The sequence below is a fragment of the Mixophyes fleayi genome, chromosome 6 (assembly GCF_038048845.1).
Source record: "Mixophyes fleayi isolate aMixFle1 chromosome 6, aMixFle1.hap1, whole genome shotgun sequence".
In the NCBI taxonomy this organism is placed as follows: Eukaryota; Metazoa; Chordata; class Amphibia; order Anura; family Limnodynastidae; genus Mixophyes; species Mixophyes fleayi.
Window position 1 is genome coordinate 9328856 of NC_134407.1, and position 26212 is coordinate 9355067.

The following is a 26212-nucleotide window of genomic DNA, read 5'->3' on the forward strand; positions in this document are numbered from 1 at the left end:
TCGTTGAACAATGGAGGTGTGGCTTATGAAGTGCTAGGCGGTCCATCCTGGAAACGCCCACACTTTGCCTTACGCACCTCTCAACATTCCAACCGTGCCAACAAATGTGCCATCGGTCAGAATGGCGGGAAAGACTGTCCAAATTGGGAGCTATGGATTCTGGTCATGGGACAATATTGTGATAGTAATGCTAATTAATAGGTTTATGTCTTTTCTTTATTTGCTCTACCCAGACTCTTACTGAATCAGACACCAAACAATTATCATGTAGCCATGCCCACTATAATTTTCGCCATGACTTTCCTCATTCCTCTCTACTGTCAAATGTAACATTATATTCAGTAATTTCAGCAATTTCACCATAAGTCCCATGTATGGTTAAATGAATGAGGATTGGTTGGTTTCTTACCACAAGTGGCGTACCGGCAGGGAGGTGTGTTTCATAGCTACCAGAGCCCCGCCCCAGTCTAAAAACCAAATATTGTATTCTTCTTCAAAAATCTGTGAAAAACAAACAAAACAGAACTCAAAATTCATGAATAAAAGCAGTTTTATAGATCAGCATGCGGTGGTCGCTTTGTAGTTGTACCAAATATAGCGCAAGCCTTTCTAATGTACAGAATTGATTAAATAAAGATTGGTTTGGTCTCTTAGAAATTAACTATAATCCACTATTGGTAAATTATCCAACAAATCATCAAACACAATTACTGTTATAACATGGTGCCTTTTATTAAATAAGCGTTGAACATATCCAAATAATAAAAGAAAGTTACAATTTATCATCATAAGACAGCACCGTGAAATGACCTTCTTTTCTTTGAATGACCCTGTTTTGTCCTATCGCCAGCGCTTAATTGGAAAAAAGTAGGGACAAAGCCGTACATTTGCCATTCCGCATTCAGTATATGAAGATAAAAGCTTAGAAAACAGTTATTATTTGTATTATTATTATTATTATTATTATATTAATAAAAATAATTTGTTGTTGTGAAATTACAATAGCATAGATTGGCATCAATTACATATCTAAATAGTGACTAATAAAATTAATTTGGCAATCAAAACCTCTGTAAATGTCTCCAGGTAGATGGTGAGATAATTCTCCGTAAGGCTGGTTACACATTACAGAAAATTTCTCCCAATGTGATATCATTAACGATTTTACCAACGACTGAAAAAAATAAAGTCCCGATCTGCAGCCGATTCCTGTGTACACACTATACACGTTTTACACGATTTACCGTCAGATCTGTGCTCTTCATCTGTCATAACCATCGGCTGAAAAGATGGTGACTCTGTACACTCCATAGAGATCTATGGACACTGCCGGTGCTGAGTGCTTACACACTGCAGGATCGGATCGACCATCGTTCCATCGTTGAACAAGACTTTTAGCTCGGTTTAAAAATCAAATGACATGATACAATGTGCTTTGGAGTGATAATCGTTCATCGTTGGAGCGTACAATCTAATGCGATATCGGGCCGAACGGTCATTTATCTGTGATTGGCCCGACAATCGGCTGAAAAACCTGTAGTGTCTACCCAGCCTAAAGCGAAGCCAACCCATAGTAAATGTTATAAACCCTCCTTCCCCAGTTAGCAGAACAGTCGATCATTCTGTATTACGGATACTGAGGCTGCATGGACCCAGCCACACCAATCAGTGGATTTTTTGGTAGCAAAAAAAATAAAAAATTCCCCTAAACACATACATGTTTCCACGTGTTTCCACCATCTGATGAGATGAACATGTTGGTGTCTGTTGAAGAGAGTTCAGGACCAACGTTACCTACAAAAGAGAGAATATTTTTTACAGCTGCAAATGTGGATTATTAGTCAATCAATCAATCTCTTTATCCTCCAGTTGGAGATTTAATTTACAGTGTGAACCTGCTTCATACAAGTCAAATAACAAGTAACAAAACATTTATATCGCCAGGAAACAGACAGTAGATGCCAAAGTACAAGAGATCAAGTAGACCTACAATCGACAGAATACATACTTACACATTTGTTTTCAGGTAAAAGACAGTACGTCAGTAAGTACGTCAGTAAGTAACATAACAATAGGGACGCAAGTCATTCAAATTTTTAATAACTAGATCACCACACATGGTTTAGTTTCCCTGTGAAGTCATTTAAGTCCAGCATGAAGATTAGTTTTTGTGTATGATACAAATTAAGTTTAAATGGACCCAGTCGTATCACAGGGGAGATATGAACTGGGCAACAAACTGTAAAGAGGGAAGAGGGCATGGAAGTTGGATAATACTAGCAGAGAAGTAAATTAGATGTTTAATTATTACATTTATTAGCCTTTTTATCATATAGTGCCACCATATTACATAGTGCTTTACAGAGACTATTTCAGTATTCACCTCAGTCCCTGTCACGTTGGAGCTTACAATCTATTTTCCGTATCAAACACACAAGGGTTAAGTTTGTCAGAAGCCAGTTAACTTCCCAGTGGGTTTGTGGACCGTGGAAAGAAACCCACAAAAACACATTGTAAACATACAAGAAGAGGTAAGTGAGGAGCGGTGAGATTTAGGACAGTAGATAAGTAGGAAGGAAGGAAGGAAGATGGGAAACACAAGGATATTGTGGAAGGGGAGAGGGATAAGTTGGGCTCACTGGAAGCAGTTCCAGACTTCTGTAATGTACTTAAAGTATAATAATATTATCAGGAGTTCTCCATCTCAGTGGTTTCTCCAGCACATGTACCTATGAGGTTGATAATCATTAATACATAATAAAGCTTATTTATGAACGTGTCTGATGTCACCAGCTTTTATTCAGCTCAAACTATTTTTATGGGTAAGCGCATGGACTATGGACCCGAGATGGTCACTTCTACAGGGGTGCAGCCATTTGCAATGACTGACGGGAGAAGTTGGTCGGATCATTGGCGCTCCTTGCTGAGGGTGGAATAGGCGCATGAGCATCCACGTCAAAGGAAAATAAGATCTTTCTTGTGGGATGAGAATATATAAATACGATAGATGAGGCGCAGAAGGTGCCCTAAGGAAGAGATCCACTTGAATAAGTAAATTAAATTAATGTTTTTATATATGTTTCTCTATTCAGGATGTATTACTGGAGTATTCATTGAAGTAATATAATTGCGCCAAGGGTTTTCGTCTGGTTTGATGGTTGTAACCACATGGTCACTATGGGTGGCTGTGATTGGCTGTGCTCTATAGAAATTTGATGACTCCGTGGAATGTAAAATTTGTATTTGACCCAATATTTTAAAGAGCCAAGTCCTGCAACATGACATCACTTGGCGCATTCACACCCCCAGCCCCCACTCAGTGAGAAACTCCCACTTCTGCCAGCTCCACCAATGAGTAAACGTTGCCCCTTCCCAGGCAACACCATCTTGGACCGCGAATGTATGAGCTCGCCTGTAAAAATTGGTTCATCAGCGTAAAAATAGGCGCTTGCACTAAACTAGGATTATTGTCTGCTGCTATAAAATATAAATCTCCTATAACCTATTCTTTTCCGCAATGTCTTTAAATGTAAAAAAAACGGGCCTTTACTTTCATGGATGCTCAGGAGAACTGTTTTTAATTCAGCAACAACAAATATAAATGACACATTCCGTACACTCGGGAGTTAGCAATGCTTGATGGAAACCCTTCAAATCTTACAAGTCTAGAAATCGACTAAGTGTATGAAATGTCACATGTACTCATATGTTCTACAAGCCTTGATGCTTTCCCAATAAATCATTTTCCTGCTACAGCAAATACATGATTGACTGCTATTGTTCTACAGAGAAAAACAAAGATTTTTCCTGTTATTGTCCGTCGTCAAATCGTACCGTCATTCAATTGCTCCCTTGTTTCACATAGTTACTCCAGCTTGATTTGTAGAAATGAAATACGAGACATCAGAAATCAGAAAGACACTTTCTCTTTCGTGGAAACGGGTCTGGGCTGAAGTGAAAGTATTTTTTTGATGCAAAATAGTATTTAAATACATTTTTTTGTTTTGCAATTTTTTTACTCTATTTTACACTTTTTATTATTATTATTATTAATATTATTATTATTATTATTATTCAGTAGAACTGAAAGCTTGAATCTGGGCTTTTGGTTACATTACACATATGCGAGTTTCCATGGCACAGCCCGGTGAGGTGGTAAGTTAACTATTACCACTCTAAGCGAGTTTTGCTGGGGTTGGTGATTTGTGATAAATTGTGGAGATAAGGGACTTTGTATTGCCAAAATAAAAATGAGCCTTATTGCCGTAAAAGAGGATTTCTTGGTAAATAGGACCCCATATAACAGAGTCAGGCATATGTGCAGCTAAGTCTGGAAATATTTGGACAGTGGCACAATTTTCATCATTTTTGCTCAGTACGCCCCTACAATAGATTTGAAATTAAACAATGGGCATGAAGTTGAAGTGCAGACTTTCAGCCTTAATTCAAGGGGTGAACAAAAATATCGTAAGAGAAACGTTTCGGAATTGTAACCTTTTTTATACACAGTCCCCTATTTTCATGGGCTCAAATATAATTGGAGAAAGTAACATAATTAAAAATTAAATGTTCATGTTTAATACTTTGTTGCGAATCCTTTGCAGACAATTACTGCATGAAGTCTGGATCAGGTGATTGACTCGGCCATGGCAGAATATTTCACTTTTTTGCCTTAAAAATCTCCTGGGTTACTTTCACAGTGTGTTTGGGTCCATTATCCATCTGTATAGTGAAGCGTCGTCCAATCAACTTTGCTGTATTTGGCTGATGGCATATCCCTACTTCAGAAATTATCCAACTGCTAAATACAATAAACACTAGTGACCCGATGCCATTGGAAGCCTTGCATGCCGATACCATGACATGGCCTCCACTGTCTTTTACAGATGATGTGCTAGGCTTCGGATCATGAGCCATTCCAAGCCTTCTCCATACTTTTTTCTTCCCATCATTCTGGCACAGGTTGATCTTCGTTTCATCCGTCCAAAGAATGCTGTTCAAGGAGTAGGCTGCCAATTTTAGATGTTTTTTGGCAAAGTCTAATCTGACCTTCCTATCCTTGAGGCTTATGAATGGTTTGCACCTTGTGGTGAACCCTGTGTATTTGCTCTTTTGAAGTCTTCTCTTTATGGTATACTTGGATAATCATACGCCTACCTCCTGGAGAGTGTTCTTCACTTGGCTTGATGTGGTGAAGGGATTTTTCTTTACCATGGAAAGGATCCTGCGATCATCCACCACTGTTGTCTTCTATAGACGTCCAGGCCTTTTTGAGTTGCCGAACTTACTAGTGCGTTCTTTCATTTTTAGAATGTACCTGTTGATTTGTCCATTCCTAAGGTTCCAGCTATCCCTCTGATGGATTTTTGGGGGTTTCTGCAGCCTAAGGATGGCCTGTTTCACTTGCATTGAGAGCTCCTTTGACTGTATGTTGTAGGTTCATAATATTCTGTGGAACCTTACCCAGCCATGGAAAACTGGTTTATTTATCTCTAATATTATTGCACAGAGGAAAAGTGTATGCATAACACATAATTGTCAGGTAATGTGCTCCTTTATAATACAGCTGATCGCACTGTAGTTACCTGAGGCAACGATGAGCCAAGGAGCGGAGGCCTTGCTGGATATACTCCCCGAGTTGTACGGGTTCTCAGACATCTGCAGGTGGAAATGTAGGGAGCAGAATGGCTGAAAAGACAAGGAGACCACCGGGGGTGACCACGCAATTCTGTAAGTTCATAAACCAAAGCAACGACACAGTATTATGTGATTGGTTTACAGATGACATGGCTGTAACAAATCTATATTGTATTACTCTAGATCTTTGTGCTTGTATAAAATGAGGCATTTTAGATTTTGAATTGTAACATTGTCCTAGGAGATTGCAAAAAAAAACCCCCTTCTTACATAAACGTATCCGGTGACACGCCTCTGGAGGGAAGTCAGCTGCTACGGGGCCCAGAGGGGAGGGGAGCCCATTAATGTCAGGTCGCCCTGCTCTGCTCTCAGAAGAGCCCCAGTTGAGGTTTCTCTATACATGCACTGAACCCGCACATGTTCAGATGAGGCCCCAGCGCTGCCCTTCGGAGCAGAGGCACCAAGAGGGGGGAGGAGCTTGCCTGGGGACCCTGGCCTGTCTATGTAGTGGGAGGTCACCAACCTGGTATGTGGCCTTCTCCATTCAATAGTTATGGAAGGGGCCCCAAGAAGTTCCTGTACCGGGGCCTAAAATTTCTCTTGACGTCCCTGCTTCTGAGAGAGAATTGGGGACTCAGGAGGCAGAGCCATCTTGCCCCTGAAGGTATTAATTAAATAATCCTCCTATCCATGGTTGGAAAGTGCAATAATAGTATGACTAGTTAATGATAATTAATATTATTAGGTTCCCGAAATTCTTTACTATATATCATCTGTATCAGCATTAGTACAACCTGTGTATCTCAGTGATTTAATGGATTACATGTTAGGCAGCCAAATTACAGCACAAGATTAAAAGACCAAATTGTTAGAGATGGGGTCACTCGGCGAATGAGCTGAATGATTGGATCACAGGGAAACAATGTTTCCCAATGACTGATGTCTCACTTGCCGATGCGGTGAATAGCCTACAGGATATTACATGTGATCCGATTAAGATTCTCTCGAGCCCTGATAAATAATTAGGGTATAAAACTAAACACTAAGCAGAACTGACCAGCAAACAGTTGATGGGATTCCCCTTTAAGTCAGTGTCTGGGGCCTGCAGGAGACGCCAGTCCCGGCCTTTGTTGTAGGTGATAAAGGTCTTTGCACGTTCGTCAACCTTCTTGTTGGCCAAGAAGACTCCTTTTATCCCAGCTACCTAGGAAAGATGATCAGAAAAGCAAAAATGGATTCTAAATCCTCCATCATAATTGTTAATCATGCAACACACTGTACAAAAACAACATATTCATAATTGGTCTGAATTTAGTACCCAAGTAAATGCCATGTCAATAATTTGTGTGATATGAACAAGTAGTGGTTTCTCCTCCACTACTGAAACGAGCAATAGTTGCTGAATCTACAGTAGTGGCTATATAGTACTAGTACAGGGTGTATGTTATTACTACTGGCTAAATATTATTACTACAGAGAGTATGGTATTACTATTGGCTAGTTATTACTACTGAAGAGTAACTGCTAGATAATTTTATTTGAATCATATTTTATTAAAGGGATCTTCCAGTGTAAAATATATATTTCTATTCTACGTCCCTGGAATGGCATTTCAGTGGGGGTTCTTCCCCTAGAACTCCTCGTATTAACAGCTTTAAAACATCAAATCCAAAGACTCCAGTTGTTTAATGGCCTTCCCTGAATACCTCATAAAGGTCAATGACAATGTTCCCTTCAAGCCCCCGACTGCTCTTGACGTTCTCCAAGGCCAGGGTGAAGTAGACCCCTCGTGTATCCGAGATGTACAGGTTGTAGGTCTCGTTTTGATTCCACTCTTGGACCGCAGAAAACACCTGTTTTTCGTCTGTGCTGATGATGTGCATGTCCTGTCATTGGGACAATAAGAGGATTATTCTCATAACACAGTCAATGCTATATAAGATTTAGCAGGAGATGTAGGGATCACACATGTCCTGGTTCCCTAGGGTAGCAACCTTAAATTCATAATACTTGTCCCCTCCATAATTTTAGTGCATCAACAGTTTAAATGAACATTACCTATGGAAGCAGGTTGCTATAACTGTGTTACTCTATTTGAGGACTAAGTTGTCACAATCAGGGTCTTAACGAGGGCAGTGCAGCGGTGCTGCCTCCCAGGTCACAGCGGCCACCGGCTAATTGCGCAAACAATAAACCCCACAGTTACAAATGACACAGGGCAGCACCGCCACAGATGAGCATCTGCACATATGACATAGAGCACGGAGACATAATAAATGGTGCGTGGGTCAGGCTCCCTGATGTGACTGGGGGTGGCGTGATGTGGCTGGGGGGTGGTGTGATGTGGCTGGAAGAGTGGCGTGATGTGGCTGGGGAGGGCATGATATGGCTGAGGGGGTGACGTGATGTGACTGGGAGGTGGCGTGATGTGACTGGGGAGGGCATGATATGGCTGAGGGGGTGGCGTGATGTGGCTGGGGAGGGCATGATATGGCTGAGGGGGTGGCGTGATGTGACTGGGAGGTGGCGCGATGTGACTGGGGAGGGCATGATATGGCTGAGGGGGTGGTGTGATGTGGCTGGTGGGTGGCGTGATGTGGCTGGGGGGTGGTGTGATGTGGCTGGTGGGTGGCGTGATGTGGCTGGGGGGTGGTGTGATGTGGCTGGGGGTGGCGTGATATGGCTGAGGGGGTGGTGTGATGTGGCTGGTGGGTGGCGTGATGTGGCTGGGGGGTGGTGTGATGTGGCTGGTGGGTGGCGTGATGTGGCTGGGGAGTGGTGTGATGTGGCTGGTGGGTGGCGTGATGTGGCTGGGGGGTGGTGTGATGTGGCTGGGGGTGGCGTGATATGGCTGAGGGGGTGGTGTGATGTGGCTGGTGGGTGGCGTGATGTGGCTGGGGGGTGGCGTGATATGGCTGAGGGGGTGGTGTGATGTGGCTGGTGGGTGGCGTGATGTGGCTGGGGGGTGGTGTGATGTGGCTGGGGGTGGCGTGATATGGCTGAGGGGGTGGTGTGATGTGGCTGGTGGGTGGCGTGATGTGGCTGGGGGGTGGTGTGATGTGGCTGGGGGTGGCGTGATATGGCTGAGGGGGTGGTGTGATGTGGCTGGGGGGTGGCATGATGTGGCTGGGGGGTGGCGTGATGTGGCTGGGGGGTGGCGTGATGTGGCTGGGGAGGGCATGATATGGCTGGTGGGTGGTGTCATGTGGCTGGGGGGTGGCGTGATGTGGCTGGTGGGTGGTGTGATGTGGCTGGGGGGTGGTGTGATGTGGCTGGGGAGGGCATGATATGGCTGAGGGGGTGGTGTGATGTGGCTGGAAGGGTGGCGTGATGTGGCTGGGGAGGGCATGATATGGCTGAGGGGGTGCTGTGATGTGGCTGGAAGGGTGGCGTGATGTGGCTGGGGAGGGAATAATATGGCTGGTGGGTGGTGTCATGTGGCTGGGGGGTGGCGTGATGTGGCTGGGGGGTGGCGTGATGTGGCTGGGGAGGGCATGATATGGCTGGTGGGTGGTGTCATGTGGCTGGGGGGTGGCGTGATGTGGCTGGTGGGTGGTGTGATGTGGCTGGGGGGTGGTGTGATGTGGCTGGGGAGGGCATGATATGGCTGAGGGGGTGGTGTGATGTGGCTGGAAGGGTGGCGTGATGTGGCTGGGGAGGGCATGATATGGCTGAGGGGGTGCTGTGATGTGGCTGGAAGGGTGGCGTGATGTGGCTGGGGAGGGAATAATATGGCTGGTGGGTGGTGTCATGTGGCTGGGGGGTGGCGTGATGTGGCTGGGGGGTGGCGTGATGTGGCTGGGGAGGGCATGATATGGCTGGTGGGTGGTGTCATGTGGCTGGGGGGTGGCGTGATGTGGCTGGTGGGTGGTGTGATGTGGCTGGGGGGTGGTGTGATGTGGCTGGGGAGGGCATGATATGGCTGAGGGGGTGGTGTGATGTGGCTGGAAGGGTGGCGTGATGTGGCTGGGGAGGGCATGATATGGCTGAGGGGGTGCTGTGATGTGGCTGGAAGGGTGGCGTGATGTGGCTGGGGAGGGAATAATATGGCTGGTGGGTGGTGTCATGTGGCTGGGGGGTGGTGTGATGTGGCTGGGGGGTGGCGTGGTATGGCTGGGGGGTGGTGTGATGTGGCTGGGGGGTGGCGTGATATGGCTGAGGGGGTGGTGTGATGTGGCTGGGGGGTGGCATGATGTGGCTGGGGGGTGGCGTGATGTGGCTGGGGAGGGCATGATATGGCTGAGGGGGTGCTGTGATGTGGCTGGAAGGGTGGCGTGATGTGGCTGGGGAGGGAATAATATGGCTGGTGGGTGGTGTCATGTGGCTGGGGGGTGGCGTGATGTGGCTGGGGGGTGGCGTGATGTGGCTGGGGGCTGGTGTGATATGGCTGAGGGGTGGCGTGATGTGGCTGGCAGGTGGCTTGATGTGACGGGGGTTTGGGGTGATGTGGTGTGATACTGCTTGGTGTGGTGTGATGTGACTGAGGAACACGTGATAAATGTAATGTTTTATAACAATGTATGTATTATATACTGTGCGATATATGTTATGTACCGTGTGCAGCACAGGGTGGGGAAAGGTCTCACACTTGTAAAGGGCTTTTGACTACACCCCCCCCTGATGGTACGTTTCCGCTGAGAGGTTGCATATAATCCCACCAAGACACAGATGGGGAGGGTGTCAGTGTTTCCTTTTGCCCAGGGCACTATAAGGTCTAGTTGTGACTAATAAAGGGTGAATTTTATGTCCTGAGCAAATAGTTGACACCCTATGTACATGTAGTAAGTTTGGTATTTGTCCTATACATTATAATCCAAGGGATAGGTTTACTAAGAATCAAATTTGGGGGCAGTTCTAAACCGCCACACAACGCCAGAGGATTAATGGTCCAAACCGTTGCATTTACTACAGGGCGATTTAAGGCTGAGATTTAAAATGGCTGGTGATGTGTGGCGGATTGAAAAAGCTAAACCACCGGCGTTTGGTTAACACCGTCTTCAGAACCGCCAACCAAAAAACAGGACAGGTCAGATTTACCTGCTTCCGGGTGGCTGGACAGCTCAAAGATTTTGCCATTCAGAACATAAGAGAAAGCACCATTGACATTTACATTATTTGTGCAATCATTATTTATTGATTAAGGGGTAAAATGAATTTAATATTACCTTATGGTGGAATTAAAAAAATTCTATTATATTAAGGGGACAAAATTATTTAATTATTATATTATTCAGGGACTATGTAATGTCAAACTGTGCAACATAAATAATTATATGCACCACTAAAATTTAAAATTCTCCCCTAATTTAATATCAAATTAATTTCCCCCCTTAATCAATACATAATGATTGTCCAAATAATTTAAATGTCAATGGTGCTGTCTCTTATGTTCTGAATGGCAAAATAGCTCAAACGGCAGCAGTGTGCGGAATCAGCCACTCAAAACCACCTCTTTTATTTTGGCCATTTAGATGGCGGTTTTGTGGCAGTTTTGCAAACTCCAGCTTAGTAAATTCGGTTTTTCGTATGTTCATCGTTGTTAAAACGGTTTGTAAAGTGGTGGTTTTCAAAAATGTAAATTCTGGATGTTTTAATAGCAGTTTGGGCTTTAGTAATTCCTGTGGTTTCACCAAAACTGCCCTTTAGTAAATCTAACCCCAAGAGTTTTTATCCCTGGATGAGAGATTTACATTAACTTATATACAAAGTCCTTATAGAACGTTGTCATGTTGCAATTATCAAGTTCCTATATTTGTGAAGTAAAAACTGGGGCCAACAACAGATCACAATCTTTGCAAAGTCCAAGAAATCATCTCTAGATTATAACATGGTGGTAAATGTAATAACACAGATATAAGAAACTTGTTTCCTCTTAAGTCTTTTAAAACTCAGGATCATCAGAAATCTGCATTTAAGGAAAACGAACATTCCTTTTTTCATCTGCAAAGACAGGGATCTCCTGGACACTAACACAGGGATGTTCTGGGTAAACTGTGTCTTACTTCTCAGAATACACCACAGAAAATGTTGCATTATGTTAAACTGTATTTGCAAAGTGTGGGAGAATTTGTCAAGGTGACTTTCACAGAAAAAAGGACAGATGAGATTCAACCAATTATATAGAAGACAAGAGTGCAAATGTATAACTATAGCCTTAATAGTTTCTGCTACGCTGCTTGCCTAGTGGGCTATCGACAGGGGAAACACTCTCTGAGGGTCTTGTGACATTTCTCTAAAAGCAAAATTATGAATACAACCTTTTTTGCACTTATGTGTGAACTTACAGTATAAAATATATCTGCTACATAAGAAATATACAATATTTTAATCCCTTTAATTTGGATTTACTTAAAGTTCAGGCGGATAAGTCCAACACTGAACATTAGGTAGGACATCATTGCACTGACTTGTATTGTTTTTTTCCCCAAAATCAGTATTTTGCAAGAATTATTTTCCCATAATTCCACTAAGTAATCTTCCAATCAAGTGGTGCCCGATTTTTCATTTCCAAATGATAGGAATCTTATCTACAAATAATAATCAATGCCAACATGATATAGATCGTCTTTTTTTATATAATTAGTGCCATAAATCTTTCCGATAAAGAACGTTGTCCGATACCTTTGGAAGGGAATATTTCGGTAGTTTGATCTGAGCGAACGCTTCTCGCTTGTAGGAAACATAGTAACTCGCTCTTCCACCAGAAGTTGCCTGAAAAGAGAGTAACATCACTTTGTAGTCTTCGTATTTCACAGAATTATATGACATATGATCTAGCCTTTACCTTTAATTAAATAGAGAGAAAATAAAAATAATAATAATACAATGTAATAGTATTTCACACAATAAATAAAAAGTACATTTTGATTAGTGTAAAAAAAAAACCTTCAAACATAAAAAAATGGCATGTAAAAAACAATAAATAAAGTAATAAAATAAATAAAGTCCCAAAGTTACTCCACTATCGTGATTCATTTAAGACATAAATGTTACGTTAAAGCGAACAGTCCATTTATCATTGGTGACTAGTCGGCGGCGGTATCTATCATTAAGTGGTACCGCCGCTATTTAACATACCCGAGCTGCTAGATGGTTCCCTACGAACCCCCCCCTTTAATAAAGACACCCCTTAAAATGAATGAAGGGGGTGATCCAAAGGTGGCACACTTGACTACTTTTGGCAAGTGTAGTCTGGGAGAGGGGTGTGACTAGAGGGCGGGAGTGGGCGGGAGTGGGCGGGAGTGGGCGGGGCGCGTGCAAACGCATCAGTTTGGCACCGCCCCCGTGATGTAAATGTCATTTTGACGCAGGGGAGGGGCCAAAATAACACAATTCACCGCGAATGGCGTCATTTAGGCTAGGCAGTTACAAGACACGGGAGACTTGCCGGGATCCCGTGAGACCGACATGACTTTCGGAAGTCTCCTGGACATTCCGGGAGAGTTGGCAAGTATGCACTAAGCAGGACATTAATGTAACACTCTATCTGCTTTCGCCGCACACATTTAGTGCCAGTACCGCTACTTAAAGCAGATTGGGCTGGGGGGGGGAGGCATCTGCCCCCCCAGGCTGGTTCCATAGTGGGCTACCTTAGGCTGGGTCACTGAGCCACCTGCATTTTATTTCATTTACAATGTTCCTAATAGTCTGATGAGTCAAGTCTTGGCCCCCCCAGGCTAAAATTCGCCAACCCTCCCCCGACTGCGACCAGGCAAAAGTAGCTACAGATTAATTTTCAGTGTCAGTTCCAGAAAGCGAGACGTGTGCATGCGCCTATTAATGCGCCAACTGCACAATTAGGTGCATTTGTGCAAACAGAAAATATTTGCATGTTTTGCGATTTTGTTAAATCAACTCATATGTTTGGTGACAGCGTCTTATAAATATTTGGCTTTACTAATGGACAAGGGACTATTATTGACATTTTGACAAGCAGCGGAAACCTGGTCTTGGAAAATCAATCCGGAAAACAGATGTACGGTAACTGTGTATACAATGAGTTCCTTGCATGTACAGTGTATATATAGCATGCTGGTAACAGCAGATTATCCAACAGAACAACGGATCTCGTCACCCCCTTTACACCGGCCCACATATATCTGTCCTTTGCTGCCGCTAAACAGATTTACAAAAGACCTAATGTTATTCCGAGAGACGTTTCGTTGTGTTGTGTCAGGTAATACTTTTTTTTTTATCGCATTAAACACGCACAGTGGCTGCTGGTTTAAATGCTTTGCTATTAAACTGATATATTTGCAGTAAAGAAAAAAAGCTGAGCCTACAAGTGACACAGGTATTGGTCATTCGGAACTGCTGCAAACGACACAGGGCGACCGGCCAAACGCAGAGCTGACTTTGAAATTTGATTATTAGACTCTACGCCGACAAAACAGGAAAAGTGCAGCGTTTGGGTGACACATGGTGATAGAGAGGTGAGCATTCGGCAACAGCTGCTTTGTGTCATGACCGCCAGCATCCAATTCCATTAAAAGGAAAACACACTCTGCAGTAATATCGTGTCGCTTAAGGGAGAAAACAGGTATTATCTATGGTATTGACAGAAGACAGATAAAGAACAATAACACCTGCTATAATGAGGAATAGAATTACTCGGAGGAACTGGCAGGGTTTCAAGCATACTCAATTTCAAACGTGTGCCCGCAGCTAACACCGCAGACACGATATGTGTGGCTGATGGGGGAGAGGCTGCAACTGTGTGTCTGTGAGTCTAAATGTGTGTCGGTGTGCGTGTCTATGTGTCCGTGTGTGTGTGTGTGTGTGTGTGTGTATGTGTGTGTGTGTTTGTCTGCCTGTGTGTGTGTCTGTGCATCTGTGTCTCTGCATATCTGAGTGTCTATGTTTATGTCTATCTGTCTGTGTATCTATGTTTGTGTGTGTCTGTGTCTATGCGTGTATGTGAGTCCTTGTGTGTGTGTGGGTGTGTGTATATATGTATGTCTGTCTATAGCTATTAGTCTGTCAGTCTGTGTGTGCCTAAGTGTGTGTGTCTATGCATCTGTGTGTCTAAGTGTGTGTGTCTGTGTCTATGCATGCATTTGAGTCTTTGTGTCTGTGTGTGTGTGTGTGTATGTATATGTGTGTCTGTCAATAAATATCTCTCAGTTTGTGTGTGCATAAGTGTGTGCGTGTATGTGTGTGTGTGTGTGTGTGTGTATGTATGTCTATGCATCTGGGTGTCTAAGTGTGTGTGTCTGTGACTGATGCATGTATGTGAGTCTTTGTGTCTCTATGTGTGTATGTATATGTGTGTCTGTCAATATCTATCTGTCCGTCTGTGTGTGCGTGATCATGTGTGTATCTGTGTCTGTGTATAACTATCTGTCTAAGTATGTGTGTGTGTGTATGTGTGTGTGTGTGTGTGTGTGTGTGTGTGTGTGTGTGTGTGTGTGTGTGTGTGTGGAAATAGGACCCTGCTTGTGAAAGCTTACATTTGAAAGAAGAGAGGCAGACACAAAGAAAATGACACTGAGAGGGGGAGTAGTTGTGAGGGAGGGGAGAAAGGGTGCTGAGGAGGACTAGTTAGGAGAAGGACTAGTAGGCTTGATGTCAAGATGAGTTTTAAGGTACTTTTGAAGCTTTGAAGACTAGAGCATAGTCTAATGGGGCATGGGAATGAGTGAGGAGCAACACAAGAGAAGTCATGAAGGTCAGAACAGGCAATCAGTGGGGAGGTAAGGAGGCGATTGTTGGCAGAGTGGAGTGGATGGGAGGGAATGTAGGTAGAAATGGGGTTGGAGATGTAGGGCAGAGAGGAGTGGTTGAGGGCTTTGTAGGTCAGGATGAGGAGTTTGAACTGGATTCAGTAGGGGACAGTGAGCCAGTGTAGTGGCTGGCAGAGAGGGACGGCAGAAGTAGAGCAGCAAGAGAGTAAAATAAATAAGGAAGCAGCATTGAGGAGTGAATTGGGGAGAGGTGGTGAGAAGTAGACCAGAGAAGAGCTGTTTAAAGTAATCGAGGTGAGAGATAACAAAGCAGTGAACGAGAGGTTTAGTTGCCTCTAATGTGACACCGGGCGTGATCCTGGATATATCATGAATTTGGAATTGGCAAGAGAGAGGGACTGAATGTGAGGAGTGAAGGAGAAGTCAATGGTGATGCTCAGGCAGCGGATTTAAGGGACAGAGAAGAGAGAAGGGAGGGGATCCTCAATCCTCAAGCGGTGTAGACAATGATTTCTGTTTTGACATATTAAGTTTGAGAAATGCTGGGACATCCAGAAGGAGATGGCTGATAGAAAACTGGAGACGCGAGAGAAGAGGAAAGGGGAGAGGTCACGGGTAGAAAGTTAAATTTGCCTGTTGTTTATGTTAGGGTGGTACTGGAGGCTGATGGAGTTGATAAGTTCACTAATTGAGGAAGTATATAGGGTGAAGAGCATGGGGCTGAGAAGGAACCACTGGGGGAAGCCTACAGGTAGGGGAAATAGAGGGCAGGAGGGGTCAATGGCAGAGACAGAGAAGAAGTGTTTGGTAAGGTAGGAGGTAAACCAAGAGAAGACAGTGTCACAAAGAGTGATGGAGTTCAGCATTTGCAGGGTAGACAATGGTCAACTGTGTCGAAGGCCACAGAGAAGATAAGTGAGTATGGGGAAGACAAGGGCACGTTTAAAGGAGGAGGGGAAGGTATATAGAGGGAGGATATGTTGAGCAGGTGGGCAAGGTGGGAGCAGGTCTAAGGAGAGAGGGAGCAGAGGATATTAGAGGAGATAGGGTTGAGAAGGCAAGTGGATGGTGAAAAGGAGGAGAGATGGGTGTGGATTTATCCCAAGAGATGGGATAAAAGGAATTCAATTAGGGTAAACTGGAGGGGGGTGTGGCTGAGAGGAGAGAGATGGGCACAGACTTTGTCTCCAGAAATGGGGGAGAGAGGGCAAGGTTGATAGTCTAGATGGGAGGGGTGACAGGATCCTGATTGGTGGATATATTGTGCTGGTTGGACTCGATTTTGGATGTAAAATGGGGGATCATGTTGATTTTGCCTTCCTCATTATCCAGTGTAGCAGTGCTCCTCCCAGTGACTGTAGGAGGAGGAGCCGAGTGATTCTGCCTGTATTACATTCCCCTCCTCCTTACCTTGTATAATAGTATACCACGCAGGCGTGGTAGAAGGATGCAGTCATGATTATGTCTGTATGACATTACTACTAGGAGGCAATAGTCATTTACTTTCTGTACTACATTTATTTCACAACTACATGGAACATCACAACATGGATGACCATGAAGGAGATAGTGAGAAATATTCCAGGGATATCCCTCCCCAAATGCTTGTCTCACCCAATTTCTTCTCATGGCTGTTATCAGTCATGTAGCTGGGAGATGGAAACAACCATGTAGTCTTTAGGCCTTCCTGAAGAGGAGGACCCCTCTATTACTGAACCCCTGGACCGAAAGGCTCCAGTGTGGACAATCGTCTTCAGACTCCTTCACTGCAAAACTTGGGGGGGGGGTCTCTTTCCTGCAGATATTCATCAAGCGGACAGAATCATCCACCCCGCTCAATAGACAAGAAATCATTCTTGCTAAATGAGAAAAAAATGTTCTTCCACCGGACAGAAGAAAAAAATCAAAGGTAGTGAAGAGCAGCAAATAGTACAAAAGTACAAAATGGTGCTCAGTGACTTACTAGTCAATGCGATTTTCAGACAAATTCAGGTCATTAATCTGAGGGCACAATAAAGCTGGGTCTTCCTTGCTTCCGGCCTTTTGGATCAAAGGCCAAGATAGATCTCCAACAGCCAGAGTGGTCACCACTTCATCCTAGGACAATACTACACTTGATTTCCTCAAAAGGCTGACAAGCAAAAAGGGACCAGGATTTGATTAATTTACTATCAATTACAAATTGTCTACTTTTATATGGGATACCAAGTCAACTTATGATGAGATTTCCCAGCTCTGCTTAACCTGCCAAGCTATATATGGACTATAGTCAGTCCAGGCGTGACCTGCACGAACAGGATGTTAGACTGTCAACATGGAAATCATTGGAACTTAATGGAACATTCTCCTTCCCAGGTTGAATTTATCTTACTACTCCCTTCCTAAGACCCCTCCCAATGAATTATGCTATTGTTTTTTGCCACCAGAATAGAGAATTTCAACCTATATCTGTTTAAAAAAACAAAATAAAATAAATAGATTCCACTGTGCTTTTTTCACTTCAATTCCTAGTGATACAGCAGTAATCCCACAGTAAGGCCTATGAATAACACAGTAACCGACAATTTGCTACTGTTTTGCAGCTTAAGATAACCAAAATAGCAACTTCATATGTAAAAAATAAAATTCTAAGAAGCAGAAAATGACAACTGCCAAGAGATTTTCTTAGAACATTTGTTTAGCAATTTTACATTTTTAATTTAATACATTTAATCTGAAGCATTTATGTTGTTAGGGCTACACAGACAATATTTAGTCGCTCAATTAAATCTGATGCAATTAGTCGCTTAGGAATACATAGAGCATTTTATGTGATTGATTGCTTGCGATTAATCTCCCCGAAACAAACTTCCTGTGTTTTGTGTTTCAAATAAGCATTTCCAACCCAAAATCGCCTAGCGCTCCTCTTGGGACCAGCAATTAACCTACTATCCCAATAAGCTCTATGGACGAGATTAATTGCTCAAAGCTCATACGCGTAGAATAAATTTCATTGAGCGACTGAATATCATCGCACTGTACAGTGATTAAAACATAATTATGTATTGGAAACAATTAGTTGCAAAACAAGTGATCACAGTCATGAGATTAATTGCTTAGAATCTCACCGCCAACAATCACCCGAGTAGACTAACACTAACACATTGTATATTACACACTACAGACAGTTTATCAATGACAGTGTAAATACTATATAAGGTATTAGTAAAATCTGATTAATTGTATTAAATGGACATTTTTCCTGGGCCCTGAGTCCATCATCTGCCCCTCATCCCTTGCCATGGGGAGAGCACACTTGTAACAAAATAAGGCTAGGTACACACTGGAGCGTTTTCGTTCAATTATCGGGCAAATCAGCCGACAGACAACCATTCGGTAGGAAGTCGGGTTAGTGCGTATAGTGACACAGTGGTCGAAAGTCGTTCCAAAGTGTCAATTGTCGGCTCATTTGGTTGGTCGTACTGTTTAATATTTTCCGAACAACCACCCTCCCGATCATGTAGTGTGTATGCACTCATCATGCTCACGATCTACATAGAGTTTACAGAGTCATGATCTTTTCAGCCGATGCTAGTGATGAATGTCCTGGTGAATAAATGTAGAGAGCGCTGTAGAAGGAATTATTCATTTGTTTATTCAGAGACAGAATGTTTCATTTCAGAGTCACAGAAGCCAACGAAATTTGTTAGGACATGTGGATAGCTATAACAAGGCGGTTTTAATCAGTGTGACAATGTGACAATAATGAATGAATGAATATTGTGCTGTCATTCTTCTGACTAGAGGACCAGATGAAGGACCAGATGAAGAGCACAGATCTGAAGGTAAATCGTGGCAATGTGTATGCATGAATCGCCAGACTGATCGGACCTTCAGTCATAGGTACAATCATTTGAGATAACATGTCGGTCAGAAAATTCATCATTGTGCACCTAGCCATAGATTTGCCTCCACCCAATCTGACACCCCCCATTCAATCCAGCCAACCACACCCATATTCACAGAGAGCTATGCCTACTTTGGAAGAGTCCAGCCTATAATGATGGTTGTCAGTAAATGTTTATATGATTATAAATCAAAATATATTAAATATTGTAGATAAGATATTTTACATTGCACCAGGCCAGCTAAAATGATATTGCTAATGTGGAATCTACTAATCTCTACTTCTAATCAGGAGGACAAAAAAATAAATCAGAAGTGAATTATAGGCATGGTGCATTATGACCTTGTACCGTGTGTATTCTCTCGTGCCGTACACAACATAATGCAAGGTCAAGGCTCAGAATTATGCTCCCATCGTCAAGTTTCATGCCACATTAATCTCACCCAGCCTCCTTATTTCTAATGTATTTGATCATGTACATGATGAGCGGTACAGAAAGATTTTTACTCAAAGTATTAAGCAACTGCTAAAGTTGTGGCAACACTTATAATATCCCAAATGAAAAAGAAGAACCCCTATTTAGTAGTTTGCATTAATGAGACATCCCACCATAATTCAGGTTCATCAAGTAATAATGCCCCACACCTGAACCATGACAATGCGCGTTCCGCTCAACATGGCTGTCCGGTGGCTTTCTGGGGGTGCTCCGGACTGATGTTGCTGCTGTCCATAATACAGGCCCCTAGTTGCGCTCAGAGGCGCAGACATTCTAGCGCCCATATGGGCACACTGTATCTACATTGAACCTACTCTGATGTCACATTTGGAAGGATATCTAAAACATTCCACACATTTGAACCATATAACATACCCCTTGCAGACCAGTGGTAATATCCGAGTTCCCCGGTAGTATTTTAACTATTGACTTTCTCTTACTAACCTCGCTCGCTTGCTTGCCCTATTATGTTGAACCTGTACTGTCCATCCCCCCAGCTTGTGTAGCAACCATTCCTTATTTAAACTCTGGTGTATATGAGCTACCATCTAGTAAGAACTTCTTGGTAGACACAAAATCTGCTCATCCTTCTGTAAAGAAAAGCCTCCTGATGACCAGGGTTGTACGGAACCCAAGAAATTCTGAGAGAAAAATTGCCTCAAAATTTGTGAATTGTGGCAACAATTTTTATTCATCTTGCTTGCAAATTGCTTAAACCCTGCCGACCTTTTATGAGCCATTTACAGTGTGTGGGAGCAGCAGGCAGCACAAAAGCAAATAAATGTCAAAGGGGTATTTGAAAGTTAAAATGTATGGTTTTTGGTGTCCACATATAAATCATCTACAGCTTTTTTTGAACAATACTAGGAGCTAGGCACTCGCCATCTCAGTTTTGTACAAACCATTAATTCCTGAAATGACACAGATTCAACGCACCTGAAAGGCATCATTTCAAAAGTGCTCTAGGATGTATCCTACTGTATTTTTCCCCTCTAATACTGTCAGCAGTGATGGATGCAAGCCATAGCCATGGCTGGTTTGGAATTTTACTGTGGAATTATTACTGCAATTATGTGACAATGACTGAGAACTTATAGTTTTCACTTCCCAATAGTCATCAGGAGCAACTTAAGTCCCATAATGATCAATGTCACAATCAGCAGGAACAACGACACTAGGGGGTAAATGTATGAATCTCCGGATTCTTCATCTCCGGCGTGTTTAGCCTCTTCAGCGCTTAAATTTAAAGCGGCGCTGCATTGTAAAGGGAAGTTTCCCTTTACAATGCAGTGCCGCTTTAAATTTAAGCGCTGAAGAGGCTGAACACGCCGGAGATGAAGAATCCGGAGATTCATACATTTACCCCCAGGTGTAAAATTAACATGTTTTTACATTTGAAACTGCCACCTGGTTTATCTTCCAAAGAAGACTACAATGGTTTTCCAAATGTTGGATCAGGGCAGCCATTCAGAGCTTTGTTCCCAGGTGACCTCTACTGAACTTTTGTGCATATCATACATATTGTTCTATATCAATGACTTTTGGCTTGCATTAGTGACTGTACTTTTACATAATGTAAGGAGTTTATTTGTGAAGTTGTAAAGTTTTTTTTAGCATTAGTAATGTTGTAGAGAATTAGCAGCCATGGTACTGTTTGATGTTGCGTTATCACTATGATAAATTACACTTTTCTTTGCAGTATAATGTTTTTGTGCGATAGCGGGATGATAGGACTTGTGCCACTTGGAAGCAGTTGGTTGGGCAGGTATTTTATATGTTTATCATGTGCCTGCTGAATTGCAGCCTGCGCCTAGTTGTGCGACTGTGTTCTCTTCATCAACATTGCTTAATAAAACTTTACAACCAGTTACTAAATATATGTTGCCTAATGTAATTTCAATTTAAGATGCTATGCTACCAGAATCTGCAGACACAGATCACTTTGCAGAGCTCACAATTGAAAAATCTTTATCACTCATTATATTTTTTAAAAAGTTGCATGAGGATGCATTCTTTTCTTCATGAACACTGGCACTAGCATTGCTTCTTTTCTTGTACAGTGTACTTAGTTATGTGGGATTGTCTGAGCGCAATTTTTTTGCTATTCCAGATTCAGGCTTAATTGCTTGATAACTTTCCATCCTCATCTGATCAACTTTGATCAGGAGTGAGAGTAAATGTGCATCCTCATCATCTCTCTGAGGATGACTATCACTTTGCAATACTACTGTGTTTCATGTGTTTGATTTGTATCTACAAAACCACAGCCCTGTCCTCACTAGTACATCACTTATCTCCTGGCATACTCTGTGCTGCTGGGGACCCTGCTCCTTCCACTATATAACTCTCAGTCTGTGGCTTCCTGCTGTCTCCATTCCCCTCCTCACATCATGTAACTGCCCCTGTCACATGCAGCCCTGTTCTCACTAATACATCACTCATCACCTGATATACTCTGTGCTGCTGGGGACCATGCTCCTTCCACTATATAACTCTCAGTCTGTGGCTTCCTGCTGCCTCCATTCCCCTCCTCACATCATGTCACTGCCCCTGTCACACGCAGTCCTGTCCTCACTAACACATCACTCATCTCCTGATATACTCTATGATGCTGGGGGACCCTGCTCCTTCCGCTATATAACTCTCATTCTGTGGCTTCCTGCTGTCTCCATTCCCCTCCTCACATCATGTAACTGCCCCTGTCACATGCAGCCCTGTCCTCACTAATACATCACTCATCACCTGATATACTCTGTGCTGCTGGGGACCCTGCTCCTTCCACTATATAACTCTCAGTCTGTGGCTTCCTGCTGCCTCCATTACCCTCCTCACATCATGTAACTGCCCCTGTCACAGGCAGCCCTGTCCTCACTAACACATCACTTATCTCCTGGCATATTCTGCGCTGCTGGGGACCCTGCTCCTTCCACTATATAACTCTCAGTCTGTGGCTTCCTGCTGCCTCCATTCCCCTCCTCACATCATGTAACTGCCCATGTCACACGCAGCCCTGTCCTCACTAACACATGGCTCATCTCCTTATATACTCTGTGCTGCTGGGGGACCCTGCTCCTTCCGCTATATAACTCTCAGTCTGTGGCTTCCTGCTGTCTCCATTCCCCTCCTCACATCATGTAACTGCCCCTGTCACATGCAGCCCTGTCCTCACTAATACATCACTCATCACCTGATATACTCTATGCTGCTGGGGACCCTGCTCCTTCCACTATATAACTCTCAGTCTGTGGTTTCCTGCTGCCTTTATTCCCCTCCTCACATCATGTAACTGCCCCTGTCACACGCAGCCCTGTCCTCACTAATACATCACTCATCACCTGATATATTCTATGCTGCTGGGGGACCCTGCTCCTTCCGCTATATAACTCTCAGTCTGTGGCTTCCTGCTGTCTCCATTCACCCCTCACATCATGTAACTGCCCCTGTCACATGCAGCCCTGTCCTCACTAATACATCACTCATCACCTGATATACTCTGTGCTGCTGGGGACCCTGCTCCTTCCACTATATAACTCTCAGTCTGTGGCTTCCTGCTGTCTCCATTCCCCTCCTCACATCATGTAACTGCCCCTGTCACATGCAGCCCTGTCCTCACTAATACATCACTCATCACCTGATATACTCTGTGCTGCTGGGGACCCTGCTCCTTCCACTATATAACTCTCAGTCTGTGGCTTCCTGCTGCCTCCATTCCCCTCCTCACATCATGTCACTGCACCTGTCACACGCAGCCCTGTCCTCACTAACACATCACTCATCTCCTGATATACTCTATGCTGCTGGGGACCCTGCTCCTTCCACTATATAACTCTCAGTCTGTGGTTTCCTTCTGCCTTTATTCCCCTCCTCACATCATGTAACTGCCCCTGTCACACGCAGCCCTGTCCTCACTAATACATCACTCATCACCTGATATATTCTATGCTGCTGGGGGACCCTGCTCCTTCCGCTATATAACTCTCAGTCTGTGGCTTCCTGCTGTCTCCATTCACCCCTCACATCATGTAACTGCCCCTGTCACATGCACCCCTGTCCTCACTAACACATCACTCATCACCTGATATACTCTATGATGCTGGGGGACCCTGCTCCTTCCGCTATATAACTCTCAGTCTGTGGCTTCCTGCTGTCTCCATTCCCCTCCTCACATCATGTTACTGCCCCTGTCACATGCAGCCCTGTCCTCACTAATACATCACTCATCACCTGATATACTCTGTGCTGCTGGGGACCCTGCTCCTTCCACTATATAACTCTCAGTCTGTGGCTTCCTGCTGCCTCCATTCCCCTCCTCACATCATGTAACTGCCCCTGTCCTCACTAACACATCACTTATCTCCTGGCATACTCTGCGCTGCTGGGGACCCTGCTCCTTCCACTATATAGCTCTCAGTCTGTGGCTTCCTGCTGCCTCCATTCCCCTCCTCATATCATGTAACTGCCCATGTCACACGCAGCCCTGTCCTCACTAACACATGGCTCATCTCCTGATATACTCTGTGCTGCTGGGGGACCCTGCTCCTTCCGCTATATAACTCTCAGTCTGTGGCTTCCTGCTGTCTCCATTCCCCTCCTCACATCATGTAACTGCCCCTGTCACATGCAGCCCTGTCCTCACTAATACATCACTCATCACCTGATATACTCTGTGCTGCTGGGGACCCTGCTCCTTCCACTATATAACTCTCAGTCTGTGGCTTCCTGCTGCCTCCATTCCCCTCCTCACATCATGTCACTGCACCTGTCACACGCAGCCCTGTCCTCACTAACACATCACTCATCTCCTGATATACTCTATGCTGCTGGGGACCCTGCTCCTTCCGCTATATAACTCTCAGTCTGTGGCTTCCTGCTGCCTGCATTCCCCTCCTCACATCATGTAACTGCCCCTGTCACACGCAGCCCTGTCCTCACTAATACATCACTCATCACCTGATATATTCTATGCTGCTGGGGGACCCTGCTCCTTCCGCTATATAACTCTCAGTCTGTGGCTTCCTGCTGCCTCCATTCCCCTCCTCACATCATGTAACTGCCCATGTCACACGCAGCCCTGTCCTCACTAACACATGGCTCATCTCCTTATATACTCTGTGCTGCTGGGGGACCCTGCTCCTTCCGCTATATAACTCTCAGTCTGTGGCTTCCTGCTGTCTCCATTCCCCTCCTCACATCATGTAACTGCCCCTGTCACACGCAGCCCTGTCCTCACTAACACATCACTTATCTCCTGGCATACTCTGTGCTGCTGGGGACCATGCTCCTTCCACTATATAACTCTCAGTCTGTGGCTTCCTGCTGCCTCCATTCCCCTCCTCACATCATGTAACTGCCCATGTCACAAGCAGCCATGCCCGCCCCCTAATATAATTAATATAATCACGTTAGTGGACAGGTCACTGCTTGACACGATATCACCACACTCCAGTATTATTATTCAGAAATGCTGTTAACATTCCTATGGTCTGATTGCCTATAGATTGTTCTATCCCACCTACTTCAAAACTGGGGACACACTGATGTGCAGGAATTAAAGACCGGCAGCACAAAGCTCAACATGCTGATCAATGTGCAGAAAAAGTAAATTCAGAGCTCAGATTGTTCAGGTCGGCAGATGGATAGAATAATTTGTAGTGATGCTGAGAAGAATAATTTAGGAACATCAAAACACAAGGGAAATTTAAGTGGGTATCTTGTTTTGGGACCACAGTTTGTCCCCTTGGAGAAAGAATGTCACTGCTCCTCCACAGTATCAGTTACCACAGACGAATAGTGGTAAAATTCAGATCAACATTAAATGAAAAAAAAATCCTTCAAGATGAAACGTCTAAACTCATTGTGAAATTCTTAGAAAATACACTTATAAGCTGGGGAGTATAGATCCCAGAGGCGGCAAATGAAACAAAGGTCTATGCAGGAAAGAAAGGAATAGATAAAGAAAGACATTAATGCCGATAAGTAGGTCTTAAAGCAACAATCAACCTCTGGGTAAAAATCGGTAGTAGATGATACACTTGATTGCTGTTATGGCTTGCGGTTGTTGACATAAGCTTGCAGAACAGATGACAGAGGTCTTGACCTATCCCTTTCCCATAGAGCATGATGTGCTCACAGGTACTTGGATGCCCCAGGTCTTAACTCTTGCATAGTGCAAGCTTATGTGCAATACTGCAGTTGGAAGGTAGAGGGCGGTAGAAAGAATTGAGCGGGTAGTCAAAGCAGCGTCTATAGCAGACAGAGTGGTCAGGGACAGGCAAATGGGTCAGGGCTGGCAGCGAACAGGAATGTCCAAATTACAAGCCAGAGGTCAGGGCAATCAGCATACAATCAGGGTCCAGAACAAGTCAAGGGTCAGTAACAGAAAATCGATCAGGAGTCAGCAGACAATTCACAAGCAGGTCAGCAATCCACAGGGACTGAACGCTATAAGCGGCAGGGAGGCTAAGCTTCAAATACACAGTGCAGCCAATCAGGGAACAGGAGGAGCCAACT

General features: G+C 44.0%; 1 protein-coding gene across 2 annotated transcripts in view; it reads right to left on the reverse strand.

Annotated features, from left to right (window-relative positions):
* SORCS3 (sortilin related VPS10 domain containing receptor 3) overlaps positions 1-26212 on the reverse strand; it is a 502293-nt gene that overhangs the window by 118635 nt on the left and 357446 nt on the right. For both annotated transcript variants that reach the window (XM_075215733.1, XM_075215732.1), the window contains 6 exons: positions 12259-12348; positions 7344-7523; positions 6695-6841; positions 5586-5688; positions 1718-1794; positions 410-501 (listed from right to left, as the gene is read on the reverse strand). In XM_075215733.1, coding sequence (XP_075071834.1) covers positions 410-501; positions 1718-1794; positions 5586-5688; positions 6695-6841; positions 7344-7523; positions 12259-12348 — 689 coding nt within the window. The remainder of the gene's footprint in view (positions 1-409; positions 502-1717; positions 1795-5585; positions 5689-6694; positions 6842-7343; positions 7524-12258; positions 12349-26212) is intronic.